Here is a 15,141-nt window from a genome sequence, read left to right as displayed (position 1 = left end):
CTCATGATTCCATCGAAAACGATCCCAATAGCTCAAAATTCCAACACGAACATGCCGCCATGAATTGTAACAAAAGAATACATCGAGCAACTTGATTGGTCCAATCGTTGGCAGCTAACCAATTTCGACCAATCGCAAGGCCTTTTACAATGCAGCAGGAGCTAGACTGGTTCTCTTTGTCTGTTACGCTGTGGGAGAAACGCCGAGCGCTTCTCAAAAACCGGGAGCAAGAGCAACAAAAACATACCTCACCTCCCCTAAAATTTTCTCAATGGATTTGGACGATTCACAGAAATGATCAATTTGAAAATTAAAACGGCGGATTTCCGCGGAACGGCGGGAAATTGCCATGCCTGTACCGTCGGATGCAACTGACTGACAAAACATTAGATTATTTTATTTTTATGTTTGAGTGAATTAGTATTCATACAGTGTAAACACTGCATGTCTAGTTCAGTACATGTTACCTTCATCATAAGGACGTCTGCTGACCTGGAAGCTGCTGAGAAAGCTGGCTGTTGGCAAAGAAAAGAGTTGACTTGAATGGAAAAGTGTGGTAGAGGATGGCAGCAACCTTGAAAGGACTGTCACGAAAAGTGGATTCAAGAACTTGGGAGAGCTTTAAGAAAGCTGGTGTTGGTGCATCAAGAGCCACCAAACAATGATGTCTTCCGGAAAGGAGCTACACCCGTTGGATTCCCAAAGTCACAACACTCCTGAACCAAAAACAATGTCAAAAGATCCTACCTGGGCTAAGGAGGAAACCAGCTGGACTGCTGCTCAATGGTCAAAAGTTGTGTTTGCAGAGGAAGGCAAAGTTTGCATTTCATTTGAAAAATGAGCTGTAAGCCATAATCATCGAAACAAAAAGGCTAGAAATATGTCACTTTACATAGAATAAGTATAGGATCTATAAAAGTTTAACTTTTAGTTTAGCTTGGAACAATTACTTTTTCACAATGGTCAAATTTTCCAAGATGCACCAGTGTGAGTAAAACATTGTCCAACATCAATACTCTGCGGGCTCTTATGTTCTCCAATCTGCTGCCTTGAAGTTAAAAAAAAACACTTCACAATGGTCCAGTATTTAATGTGTTTTTTTTTAATTGTCTTTTATGTTTCATTGCTTAAGTAGTGGGTGTTGGGCATAACAATACAGGTTTATGCATTCTGTACTGTAATAGTAGTCAGATGATCCCACAGTCTAATGATCTGCTCACCCTCTTGAATGCTGAGGCCTGTGGGAGGACCCGTCACCGGCTCCACCTCCTCCACCTTCACCAGCACCACATCTGGCTCCTCATCTTTCTGCACACACAATAATAAGAGGAAACATGTCTGATAATACTGAACGCACAAACACACATGACAAAGAACACATTCTGATTGACAAAGAAACCAAACAGAAAGAAACGACTTCAGTCAAAAACACAGATTTACATACGTGTGTGTGTGTGTGTGTGTGTGTGTGTGTATATGACACAAGGTCCACTTCATTAGATTTTGGCTGTGATACAGCTTATAGTCTGGATCAACGGATTTGTTAAGGATTTTCCATTGTGAGATATAGCAGCCGGCACGGTGTCACTGTAACCATGACAACAAGTGAACGCTGTTTCAGTTACCTGCATCAATTCACTCGACCCGTTACATATTTCGGTCACGCAATTCAGTATCTATACTACATAACGTACGCATGCACAACACATACCTGTGCTCCCGCAAGGCAATTTGGTATTTATTTAGTCGGTGGGTCGATCTATATTAAATGACCAGATTCTATGTAGCTGAAGGAGCTTATTTTATTTCATTAATGAAATGCTGCACACAAACTACAAACAACCCTGTAGAATTCTCTGAAAGGTTTCCATAGAGTGTCTGTATATCATTCTGAGCCCAGGTAAGTTACTGAATACAACTAAATTCAAAAACAGGTATTTCTAGTTTATACCACCAACGAAAACAACAGTGTGCAATAGTCTGATCATATTTTAAAATCACCTACACTCAGCTGAAGTGGAAGCAGTTGCTCCCATGGTGCTTTTTCTATCATTTTGGTTGATTTTCCATTTTTTTCTGGCTAATGTTGATGTGTCAGAGCTGATTTCTACTGAAACTCGGTTGACTTTGCAAAGCAGCAGATGGGCTCCCGACTTACTTTTCTCAAATCAACATGCAATGCAACACATTCATATTTTCCCATTTAAACTGTATTGTTGACAAATTGTGTGATAATAAACAGCCAATTTACTGAGATAAGAATTTATTCTAAGTTATATTTTAAAGGACGAACGACAGAGAAGTCCTTCAAGACAAGGTGCGAACTACAGGAGACCCAGGAGGAGCAAAGACGTGAATTCTCACAGGACTGTACCTGAAAAGATGATTTGTGAAATCTCTAAAACATTGCCAGGTGCTGTGTTTGCCATGCATTTAAATTTTCTTTAATTTCTTTAAATTATCTTCATCATCATGGATCATGCACAACATTAGGCAAGACTAATGTAAGATTCACATAAATATACTTATAGGCATCCGTTTGTACTGAAAGATCATACAAAAACCCACCCAAACTTTCTGAATTTCACTGCTGTAAAACCCAAGAACAAACCTAGCCCTCCACGGTGCTGAATGCAGACAGCTACAGCTGATGAATAAAAGCTGAACCAAGTGCTTTAGAAATGTGTGTGAACTAAGATATAGTTGCTCTAAGAAATATAAATCCTTCAAGCTATAGAAAGAGTCTTTTATATATAAACTTCTGCTAAACCAAAGCAAATGGTGTCAGATGGTCCCAGTCTAGGGCTATGCACATTTAAACAGACATTTTCATTGTCAAAATGACTGTAAATGTTGCAATGGAGCAGCTGGTGAGGGGGTGAAGTGGTAGAATAGTGGTTCAGATTCACTGTACTCACATCCTCAGTTTCTAGGCCACAAACCTTTGGTCTATGGTCAGTAAGAATACCGAGTGTTATCATTACCAACCACACGGTTTCCTTTGCTTAACAAATTAGCAGAATCCTATTTCCTAAAACTCTCCAAAGACAGTCTTAGTCATACAAGCCTGTTGAAGAAATAAACACAAACATGTCCAGTTCCTCGTTACACTAAAAATGCCGATACAAATCACCTGTTGGTGTCCGTTTTAAGGCTATCACTAGAGGCGCTTTTCCACCAGCATCTACTCAGCTCGACTCTACTGGGTTTATGAGGTTTTCCATCAGGACATAGTTCCTGGTACCAGCTACTATTTTAGTTCCTACTGGGCCGGGGTTCCCAGCGAGCTGAGTGGAGCCAATAATGTGACGTCTCCAGAGTGCAGTGATGACACACCAGAACGACTCCTTCACAAAAACCAAACCTGCCATTTTAAAAAAAAAACTGGCAACAGTGACGGTGTGCATTTCTCTTCACGGAATCTGACAAAAAGCCACAGACAGAGCAGCAGGTTTACCATCGCCTCCATGTCCTCCATTGTTGTGTTGGGTTTGTGTCACACACAAATGATGTTATGGGACTTCCAGGCCGCTGTGCTATGACGACTCCACCCATGATGAGGTGGTGCTAAACTGGAATGGAAAACGATCTAAACTGAGTCGAGTCGAATAGGTGTCGGTGGAAAAGCACCTTAAGAGACCTCTTAGTCTGTGGCTGATCTTTCCAGAGTACCGCAACATCTTCCTAAAGTACGATACCATCTCTAGCAGAGATACTATCGCCAAAAAAGCAGAGCCACTACCACAAATCCAGAAATCAGCTTCTTTCCCTGTGACTAAGGCTAGCGGCTCAGTTAGCGTACAGCACAGATTACCCTAAACACTGTCTGACGCTCTAAAGATATAATAATATACCATAATGCTCCAAGATACGCACCTTAATGGGCAATAAAAGTGCTACAACAGGAAAAAGATTAACAAAAAAGAAGCAGGAGACAAGCAGTTCAGTCCTAATCAGGTGAGCGTTGAGTCATGTGACCCTCTGACATCATCATAGCCATTTCTGTTGTACATGCTAAGCTTCAGTTATCATTAGTGGTGAATTACAGGCTCCCTGCTATCACATGCTATTCATACAGTATCTAACATTTAGCGTATAGACGTACATATTCAGTAACAATAATCCATAATAATAATTCAATTTTTAATTCAATTTTATTTATATAGCCGTAATTACAGTTTAAATTGTCTCAAGACACTTTACAGAACCCATAGGTAGTTATTAGTATATAACGTTTAATGAATATTGGTTCCACATGTCAGTTATCAATCAATTCTTGTTTCCTTATAATTGATATCTTTATTAAACCCAAAAGAAAAAAAAACATTGGCTGATCCCTTGTGTAAGGCCAACACCAAATATTCTACTTGTACACTATAAAACCCTGATATATCATATTCCTGTCTGTTATTGTCTTTATGAACTATTTAAAACACACCAACGATTCTCACTGCTGCACTGTCTGCACTTTTAAACTGTCTTTAAAGCTCAGCTAGGTTCTACGAAGCACTTCATGCATTTTTCCTTGTCAACGTCCTCATTTTTGTAGCCAAAATATTTCCATGTCACTGGCAAAGCCCTGCTGTTTGCAACCACATCTTGTTTTTCACCGTTTCTCTCCTGTTCCCATTGCACATGTAGAGTCTGCATGTCAACAAACTATGTCCTGCAAATAGTTTTAAAACTCTCCATCCCCAACATTGGAGACCATCAGACAGAATTCTCTTGTGAAAGTGACTGTGAGAGTTTAACTTTTGTATAAAGCAGCACAAGAAGTGGTAGCACGATGTGTTTGAGGAAAGTTTCCATACTTCACATTGCACTTCCTGTGATATTGTTAATAATTATTATTATTAATGTCAACTACTGTTAACATTTAGACATCGGATAATATATCTCCTATAGGCAGGTTTTAATCCTCTCTTCCTGTGTAGAAATCATTTACATTTGCGTTATTTTACCTCACTTTACCAAATTCTGAAAAAGTTAACGCCAAGTGGTCAATACTCATTGAGTTGACCAAATCTAGGGGTCATTAGTCTCAAAAAAATTAAAAAAGATTCCTAAAGAGATGTGGGGTCATGTCAACTTTTTCATTGTTTTCTTCGCAGCAATCTGTGGAGCAACGTTTGATCTGCCATAACTTGATAAAAAACATAGAGACCTGAAGCTTTATGTACATATCTTCTTCTGTGATACAACCCTGCTTTGATTTGAATAATACAAACCAGTTATGTGATGATGCCGATCTGGTCCATGCTTGTTTCTGCTCTGATCTTCCACCAACCAATATTCAAGAGGCTGAATGTTGTTTCTGTGATTGGCACCAATAGGAGGTTTATAGATGTGGAGTATGATGCCGGTCAGAGCCATACTTAATAAGAAAACAATATTAAAAAGACGTTTGTACATTATGGCGCATATTTGAACATACATTGAGCAGGCATGACAGATGAATCATCAAGCATCAAGAAGTACTTAAACAGTGAGGCAGTTAGTGCAGATGATTCAGACTGTCATGTCTGAACCATTTTGCATCCAGAAGTAAATGCGAAGGGCAGTAACTGATTCGACCAGAAAGGCTGCATGGGGCAGTGTTGCACTTGTTTTGCATGTCATCGTATATGCAGCAGACCTGTTTTTTTTTTTGCTGTCATTTTTACACATCGACTTGTTGAGACATTTTCATGTCCTAAGGTTCATTTTTCCTTAGCCCTTACAAGCATTTTCAGTTTTGAGTAACTTGACAAATGTTGTCCACACAGTTTTAAAGGAAAAAGAATGTGACAGCCGTTAAATCACATTTACAACACAGCTACCATGCACGGAATACTTAAGTACAGCTTTGATTGTACTTGTGTGCCTGATTGTTTTTTCTTATTCGGTTGATTGGATTTTTCCTTTTCTGTTTGTTAATCTTGAGAATTATTAACAGTTTAGTATGCATTGAATTAATTTAGCAATTGGGAGTTCACTATAGTGGGAAAATGTAAAGTCAAATGTCCCCAGTTATAATTTGTGAAGCACAGAGTGTGTTCACCATATAACCATAAAATCGTCTTTTGCAAAGATTTTCTGTTAGGAAGCCATCTATACTGTCTATAATCATTAAAACCTGCATAGTCTTAAATCTGATCGTTGTAAATGTAACAGATTTGTGAAACCAGGTTAGATGTGCCAAACTGAAGAGGTGTCCTTTGTACATTCATAGTCACATTTACACTTTAAACTTTCAGATCGACAGGAGGGAGGGGCAGGCAGATAGCTGCACTTATTGAACAGGTTTATCCACTGAGCATGTCCTCATAAATACAAGGAACTCTATAACAACACTGTGTTTGACAAATACAACCACAGATCCAGACTCTCTTTACACCCCTGCGGCAACCTTGGAACAATGAGCCGAAACTGATGCCCTTCCACTCTGACTGGAAGGGTTATAGAATACTGTTACTGTGCAAAAGGAAAAATCTTACTTGCGTCAGAGTTCAAGTTTGCAACGATTCACGATTCATTTTGCATTTAGTTTAACTAGTTGCACAGCTGCAGCTTTTACCATCACCATTTTCTTTGCCATCAGAAGAGTCTGACTTAACACTTGGGAGCCATAATGACGGGCAAAAATTTAGTGAATGTAGCACAATCCAAGGTGGCGTACAAACGGAGAATGGAAACAAAGCCATCCTGACGACGTATTCTTCCACTCCGCTCGTCAACTAGTTCCACGTAACGATGAAACGCCGTAGGTCGAGGACGTCATAAACCGAGGACCTCCTCAGTTCAATTCAATTCAATTCAATTTTATTTATATAGTGCCAATTACAGTCAAATTGTCTCGAGACGCTTTACAGAACCCATATGCCTGAACCCCAGAGCAAGCCTCCTGTATCCCAAAAGACGCTGACGTCATACACTTTGATTTATATTTTGTGAATATTTGTCATTCGTTCTAAGAACATGTTCTGTTGGCGATAAACTTTGTTGTGGTCCATCTTGACACAATCTCAACCTGGATTACACCAAAAAATTAAACTGTGAATACCAACTTTTACCCATCAAAGACACACGTTAAGCATTGTTCTAGAAGTGTACAGCATGAACAGCATGTCAACTGTGAACCACTATTTCATTCACGCTTGGTGTTGAACCAACAAATCTTTCACTTGACATTACAGACATAAAATCAATCAAACATGTTCAGTTGAACTCTGGAAAGTCACTGCTTTTGGCACCACTTTTCATAAAAACTTTTGAAGCACTATGAGTTGGAAAACCATGATTTTTCTTTCAGCCCAGGAACAATATCACAGAACTCACCTTCACACCTGCTCAATGAATGTCCTAATATTGGCCACAAATGCATAAAATGTAATTTTAATCATTTTTTCTCATCACGTATGGCTCTGATTGGGTCTTTAATCCAGAATTTTACACCCTAAAGCTCCTATGTGAACTCCCGATGCCTATTTATCTGATTACCACTACTAAACTCTTGTGCATATTGCTTGTAATTTTCCTTATTTTTCATGTCTTGACTTCCAACCGGGACTCCAGTAATAATTTTGTGCCATCTCGTGAATATGTGTGCTGCTGTGATAAAATACCCTTAAATCCTATTGCAGCAAGTCACAGGAAACAAATCAGACTCTTAGGGTGAATATTAAGGGTTTTATGTTGGTGGAATGTCGAAGCAGACAGAAGCATTGACATTTTTTGATCAGTTTGCACCATCATATAACCGGTAATATTCTACCAAAGCGTTGTACCACTGAAGTCCAGATGTACACACCAATAAACCTGCAAAATATCTGGATTTCAGCTGCGTTATTTCTCTAGTTCTGGCAGATCAAACATTGACACAAAGAAAAACGATGGAAAAATCAGCATGACCTCATCCTTCTTTGACGATTTTTAGCTCAAAAGTAATGTTACCAAGGACCCCAGATTGTACACATAAATCAATATTTAACACTTTTTAAGAAAATCTATCAAATAGGAGATGATCGTGCATGGAGCATTTGGTGAATTTATTTGGAATATGCATATATCTGACTCCTGCTACGTGCTGAATATGTGCAAAAAAAAACTGTTTCTGAGTGTACATAGTATCATATCCCTCCTCTTCCTTTTACCTGCTGGAATGTGATACAGGGTGGCTAACTGAAGTTATTAGGTAGTTAGCAGAGACGTATCCTAGTAGTACCTGTGTTTGTACTTCATCCTTCTGGAAAAACAAAGGCTGCATTTAAGGCCACATTTGAACCCTCCTCTTCCTCGCACTGACCTAACTGTTGTATACACAAAACTACGTCCCATTTTGGGCGAGCCAATCATATCTAAAGGATTCTGCAAATTAAATCAAAATTAACATATTCTATTTGTCTCAGAAGGTAAAACACTCCAAATCAGATTTCACTCCAACAAGGTGCTGTCCACAGATCATTTCCATTCTGTCGAGCAGAGTCTGCTGCCAGCTTCGGTCTTTGCTGGAGGAAGACAGTTAATTAATGTTCTCCTCTTCAGTATAAACTTCAGGGTGGCTCTTTTGCTGGTGTGTTTTCAGGTTTCGTATCCAGGCGAAACCCCTGCCACACATCCCACAGCTGTACGGTTTCTCCCCCGTGTGGACTCTCTGGTGTTTTCTGAGGTTCCCGGCCTCTGAGAACATCTTCCCGCACGTAGAGCAACTGAAAGGTTTCTCCCCCGTGTGAACGCGTTGGTGGATCTCCACCTTCTTAGGCCGGTTAAAGGTTTTACCACAGTAGCTGCAGACGAACAGTCTTTCCTTGCTGACTCGAGGCGGCGCTTTGCTGGCGGCGCTGAAGGGCTGGGGCAGCGGGTAAGCAGGTCGGTAAGGAGTCCAGCCGTTAACGGAGGAGGAGGAGGATGACGGGAAATCAGCTGCTGCCATCGAGTACGAACAAGATGGGCTCCTTTTTTCCACTTCAACACCAGACGGTTTATCATAAAACTCCTCAACCAACGAGTTACTACTTCTATCACTGTCACACAACATAACGCTGCCGCCATCAGTATACTGGTGTGGGTTTACTGCTGGCTGGAGAGAATGTCTGCCCTCAACAGAGCCACTGAGTTCACACTTAAGGGGAGGAGAGGAGCCACTGACCTCCACTCCTCTGCTGCTGCTGCTGCTGCTGCTGCTGCTGCTGCTGCTGCTGAGCCTCGTAATGCTGTTCTGGCTCTGGGTCTGGTTCTGGTTCTGGACCTGGGGCGGGTTGGAGGTGGACTGGGAGTTTTGGTGTTCCAGCCGAGGTCTCTGACCTGCAGCGCCACGGGGGAGAAGCTCCAGCACTCCTTCAGAGAGACGATGTGGAGGGGAGAAGAGCGAGAAGACAGGAATAATTAAGAATAACGAAAACATTCAGAATTAATGAAGCAAATTTTTTCCAGAAATAAGCTGTCATCAGGTGGAAAATATCCAATCCCAAAATGCATCTGAAGAGAGAACGAAAGTCGCTGCACAGACCCCTATGAGTTTCAACCTCTTCAGCAGTCATTTTATCAGCAAACAAAGCATGCGTGTTCTCTATGTACCGTTAACATGTGAGATTTGATATTTAGTGTTCACAGCTAGGTCATTTAATGTCACAAAACTAAAAACAAGACACAAAATGACAAAAGCGAGAGCAAAAACGACAAAAATGAGACACAAATGGACAAAAACCGGAGACAAAACAACAGAATTGAGACAAAACGTCAGAAACAAGACACAAAATGACAAAAATTAGACACAAAAGAAAAATAAGACCAAAAACGACAAAAATGAGACAAACGACAAAAACGGGACACAAAATGACAAAAATTAGACACAAACAACAAACACAAAATGACAAAAACGAGACCGAAAAAGACAAGACACAAAACGACAAAATTGAGACACAAAATGCCAGAAACGAGACTGAAAATGACAAAAACAAGACATAAAAACGACAAAAACAAGACTGAAAACGACAAAAATGAGACAAACGACAAAAGAGACAAAAAACAAGACACAAAAGGACAAAAACAAGACACAAAAGGACAAAAATAAGACACAAAACGCCAGAAACAAGATAAAAATGAGAAAAAAAACGACAAAAATAGGACCGAAAAGGACAAAAACGAGATTGGAAACGACAAAAATGAGACACAAACGGACAACAACGACACACAAAAGGACAAAAACGAGATATAAAATGACAGAATTGAGACACAAAACGCCAGAAACAAGACACAAAATGACAAAAGCGAGATCAAAACTGAAAAAAATAAGAAACAAAATGACAAAAACAAGACCAAAAACAAGACACAAAAGGACAAAAATAAGACACAAAATGCCAGAAACAAGATAAAAATGAGAAAAAACGACAAAAATAGGACCGAAAACGACAAAAACGAGATCGAAAACGACCAAATTGAGACACAAAAGACAAAAACAAGACCCAAAACAACAAAAATAAGACACAAAAGGACAAAAACAAGACTGAAAACCACAAAAATGAGACACAAAACGACAGAGACATGAAATGAGAAAAACGAGACCAAAAATGGGACACAAAAGACAAAAACGAGACACAAACGGCCAAAAACGAGAAACAAAAGGACAAAAATGAGACACAAAACAAGAAGACCAAAAACAACAAAAACGAGACACAAAAAGACAAAAACAAGACACAAAATGACAAAAACAAGACACTAAAACGACAAAAATAAGACAAAACGCCAGAAACACGATACAAATTGACAAAAATGAAAAACGACAAAATGAGATCAAAAACAACAAAAATGAGACACAAAAAACAAAAACAAGACAAAAGTCAAAAACAGACACAAAATGACAAAAACGAGCAAAAACGACAAAAATGAGACAAAATGACAAAAACGACAAAACGCCAATTCTGAGACACAAAAGGACAAATTTGAGACAACAAAACGCCAGTTACGAGACTGAAAATGACAAAAACGAGATGGCAAACGACAAATATGAGACCAAAAACGACCAAATTGTGACACAACAGACAAAAATAAGACTGAAAACGACAAAAATATGACCGAAAACGACAAAAATAAGACACAAAAGGACAAAAACGAGATGCAAAACAACAAAAATGAGACACAAAATAACAAAAACGAGTGAAAATGACAAAAATGAGACACAAAATGACAAAAACGAGACAGAAAACGGCAGAACTGAGATCATTTTGTGACTTTTTCCATTTAAAATAAAACCGCCCATCATTCTTTCTGTAAATTTATGACCAAAGCACTCATTAGAAGAAGATGATGGAGAAAATAAGAACACGTTCACTGCGTGTCGATTTAAGTGGTGTTCCTGAAACTAACACTAATGAACAATAACGCTGCTGGAGAAAACAGACAACAGTACTGTATCTGTACTCACCATCCTCTCCTATCAGAGGTCCGTCTTCCTGTGTCCCCATCTTCTCCTCCTTCACCACCATCGTCTCTGGCTCCACCAGCTCCACACCTGGAGACTAACAACAAGCCAGGTGTGTCACTGAGATGGACAGCACAGGTACAGCCCAGCACAAACATCATGGTGGTGTCTCACCTTCCTCTGCAGGCTCTCAGACAGGACCAGCTCACTGGTGGAGTTCCTGGTAGCAGCTCGACCAGACCACAGAGCCACATCCACCGGTCGCTCAAACACACCGTCTACACAAGAACAAAACAGCTGTTTTAGAATAAGCACCCAAATAAACCTCAGCATATCGTAGCTAAGGTTTATTCAGCAACATATTACAACATTTTACACCACAGTCAGTCAAGGCTGACGCTGTTCTGGGTCTTTGTAAAGTTCACCACAACTGTTCTGTAGTAGCAGACAAAAAATTACGAAAACGAGACTGAAAACGACAACAATGAGACACAAAGGCCAAAAGTGAGACACAAAACTACAAAAAAGAGACACAAAACGACAAAAACGAGACAGAAAAGGACAAAAATGAGACACAAAACATCAGAAACGAGACAAGTGTGAGAGTGATGTTTTTCTGCTTCGCCTTCATCATGCTGCATTTTGTGACTTTTTTTAGCTGTTTAAACAACTCAGTTGTGTTTCTCTTAGGTACAGACAGGCTGCAGTCTTTCTATAGGACCTGTCCCTGTTTACCACCACCTGCTCCAACCTAAAACACCTCCAGAAGAAGTCTGGCTGTTAGTGCAAGAAGTGACTGATTAGATATGCAGCAGTTATTGATGAGCACAGCAGAACCACACTCATTTATTTAGACTGAAAATGGCAAAAATCAGACACAAAACAACAAAACCAAGGGCGAAAACAACAAAAATGAGACACAAAATGACAAAAATGAGACACAAAACATCAAAAATGAGACACAAAACACCAGAAATGAGACACAAAATAATGAAAACGAGACACAAGATGAGACTGAAAATGACAAAAACAAGACTGAAAACAATAAAAATGAGACACAAAATTACAAAAATGAGACACAAAACTACAAAAATGAGACACAAAACAACAAAAATGAGACAAAATGACAAAAATGAGACACAAAACAGCAAAAATGAGACAAAATGCCAGACACGAGACAGAAAATGATGAAAACGAGACTCAAAATGACAAAGACTAAAAACAACAAAAATGAGACACAAAACGACAAAATTGAGCAACAAAACGCCAGAAACGAGACACAAAATGACGAAAACGAGACACAAGATGAGACTGAAAATGACAAAAACAAGACTGAAAACGATAAAAATAAGACACAAAAGACAAAAACAAGACAGAAAATGACAAAAACGAGACAGAAAATGACAAAAAGAGACTAAAGACGACCAAATTGAGACACAAGAGACAAAAATAAGACCTAAAACAACAAAAATAAGAGGATAAGGTTATTTTCACTTTATCACTGATTAGGACTATCGGTGGTCCTGAACCACTGACACAACTAACAAGAAGCCTTCTCCTCTGTAGGAGGCCCACCTGGCTCCCAACGACCATCGTTGAGGAGCCAGGTGGGCCTTGGCAATGGTCATCAGAATGTGAATAACACTGACCACACCTCACAGAGGTTATAAGCTGAGGCAACATCAATCACCACCAGAACTGAAGAAGCCTCTTGGATGAGAGGCGAAACGTCTTCAAGGAACCTTCTTAAAGTCCAGCTGGATTGATTTAAACAACTTTGGATAACTATGACCTGGATGAATGAGAAACTACAGACATTTTTTTGTCTGACTTTTGTCATTCGTCTCATGTTTTTGTCGTTTTGTTTCTCGTTTTTGTTATTTTGTTTCCTGTTTGTCTCGCTTGTGTTTTTTGTCTTATTGTCAACTTGAGTTTTGCCTTATTCGTGCTTTGCGTGTCATTTTGTGTTTTTTGTCTCGTTTTTGTCGTTTATAAAAAAATTTTGTTGCTTTGTAACTTTTTGTCTAATTTTTTTGTCTTTTTTGTTTCGTGTCATTTGTCAAATTTTTGTTTTGTCTTGTTTTTGTCATTTTGTCTCATTTTTGTAATGTTTTGTCTGACTTCTGTTGTTCGTCGTTTTGTTTCCTTTTTGTCTCGCTTGTGTTTTGTCATTTTGTCTTTCGCTTTATTCGTTTTGTGTGCCTTTTTGTGTTTTTTTGGTCTTGTTTTTGTCGTTTGTCCATTATTTTGTCACTCTGTAACTTATTTGTCTAATTTTCTATCTCTTCTATGTTTTATTTCGTGTCGTTTGTCTCGTTTTCGCAATATTTTGTCTTGGTTACGTTGTTTTTTTTGTGCGTCTTTTCTGTTTATCTGGCTCGTTTTGATCATATAGTAAAACTGGTCCGGTCCACTGGAGATCAAACTGGGCTGAATGTGGAACCTGAACTAGCATGAGTTGAACACCTCTGGTTTAGATCCATCTGTCTGTTCTTATCATCCTACCGGTGTTGGAGGAGGACTCCTGCAGGCTGCTGCTGATCTGAACCTTCGGTCTGCTGCTGCTGCTGCTGTTCATCGCGCTCTCCCGGAGCCTCCTCTCGGCGTTCCCCCGGGCCATCTTCAGCTCCAGCAGATGCAGCTTCCTCTTCAGCGCCTTGTTCTCCCGCTGGCACTGAGACATCTGTAGACTCACCACGGCGTAGTCGTCGTCCACCAGCTTGCAGATCTCCGCCACCGCCGCGTTCGCCAGGACCTCCATGATGGAGGCCAGCTGGGTCTGGAAGGCCAGGCGGCTGGACATGGTGTCTGCCCGCTCCGTCCTCTAGAGATGCAGCTCAACTTTTAGACGGTAAATGTGTAATAAAAGTATAGTCACACCATTTTAGAAACACGACGGGATCAAATGCTGAATGTATAAACCGTAACTGCCGCTAAGAAGGTAAAGCTAGCTGCTACACCGACCTCCGCCGCCACCGACCGCAAACATAAGACGTCACATCCGGTTATGGAAAGCTCACCGGAACATGTCATCATGAGTTTTTTGTCTTATTTCATCAAAGGTTTTCCTCCCATAGGTACATGATTCCTCCTCTATGTTCGACCGTTTTGTTGCGTTTAAAAATGCATTAGTAAAACCAGTAATTATCTAGGATCGTGGTGTGTGACCTCGTCATTTTAGTGCGTTTTCAGATAGATAGATAGATAGACTATAGATAGAAAGACTATAGATAGATAGATAGATTGACTATAGATAGACTATAGATAGATAGATAGACTATAGATAGACTATAGATAGATAGATAGATAGATAAATAGATAGATAGATAGATAGATAGACTATAGATAGAATTACTATAGATAGATAGATAGATAGATAGACTATAGATAGACTATAGATAGATAGATAGATAGATAGATAGATAGATAGACTATAGATAGACTATAGATATATAGATAGATAGACTATAGATAGATAAATTTTGATTGATAGATAGATAGACTATAGATAGATAAATTTTGATAGATAGATAGATAGATAGATAGATAGATAGACTATAGATAGATAGACTATAGATAGCTAGATAGACTATAGATAGATAAATTTTGAGATAGATAGACTATAGATAGATAGACTATAGATAGATAGATAGATAGACAGACTATAGATAGATAGACTAGATAGATAGATAGACTATAGATAAATAGACTATAGATAGCTAGATATAGATAGACTATAGATA

At 39.3% G+C, this 15,141-nt stretch overlaps 1 protein-coding gene across 1 annotated transcript in view; it reads right to left on the bottom strand.

The window, feature by feature from the left end:
* Positions 1-14,395, bottom strand: part of si:ch211-89o9.6 (zinc finger protein 37) — a 29,761-nt gene extending 15,366 nt beyond the window's left edge. The window contains exons 1-5 of the mRNA XM_055010361.1: positions 13,904-14,395; positions 11,573-11,676; positions 11,402-11,495; positions 9,128-9,315; positions 1,221-1,308 (exon numbers count right to left, since the gene is read on the bottom strand). Coding sequence (XP_054866336.1) covers positions 1,221-1,308; positions 9,128-9,315; positions 11,402-11,495; positions 11,573-11,676; positions 13,904-14,201 — 772 coding nt within the window. The 5' untranslated portion in view covers positions 14,202-14,395. The remainder of the gene's footprint in view (positions 1-1,220; positions 1,309-9,127; positions 9,316-11,401; positions 11,496-11,572; positions 11,677-13,903) is intronic.
* Between the last annotated feature and the right edge of the window lie 746 nt (positions 14,396-15,141).

Source organism: Amphiprion ocellaris, chromosome 4, assembly GCF_022539595.1.
Source record: "Amphiprion ocellaris isolate individual 3 ecotype Okinawa chromosome 4, ASM2253959v1, whole genome shotgun sequence".
Classification (NCBI taxonomy): domain Eukaryota; kingdom Metazoa; phylum Chordata; class Actinopteri; family Pomacentridae; genus Amphiprion; species Amphiprion ocellaris.
Note: the sequence above shows the minus strand (reverse complement) of the source record. Positions and strands in the feature narration are given on the sequence as shown.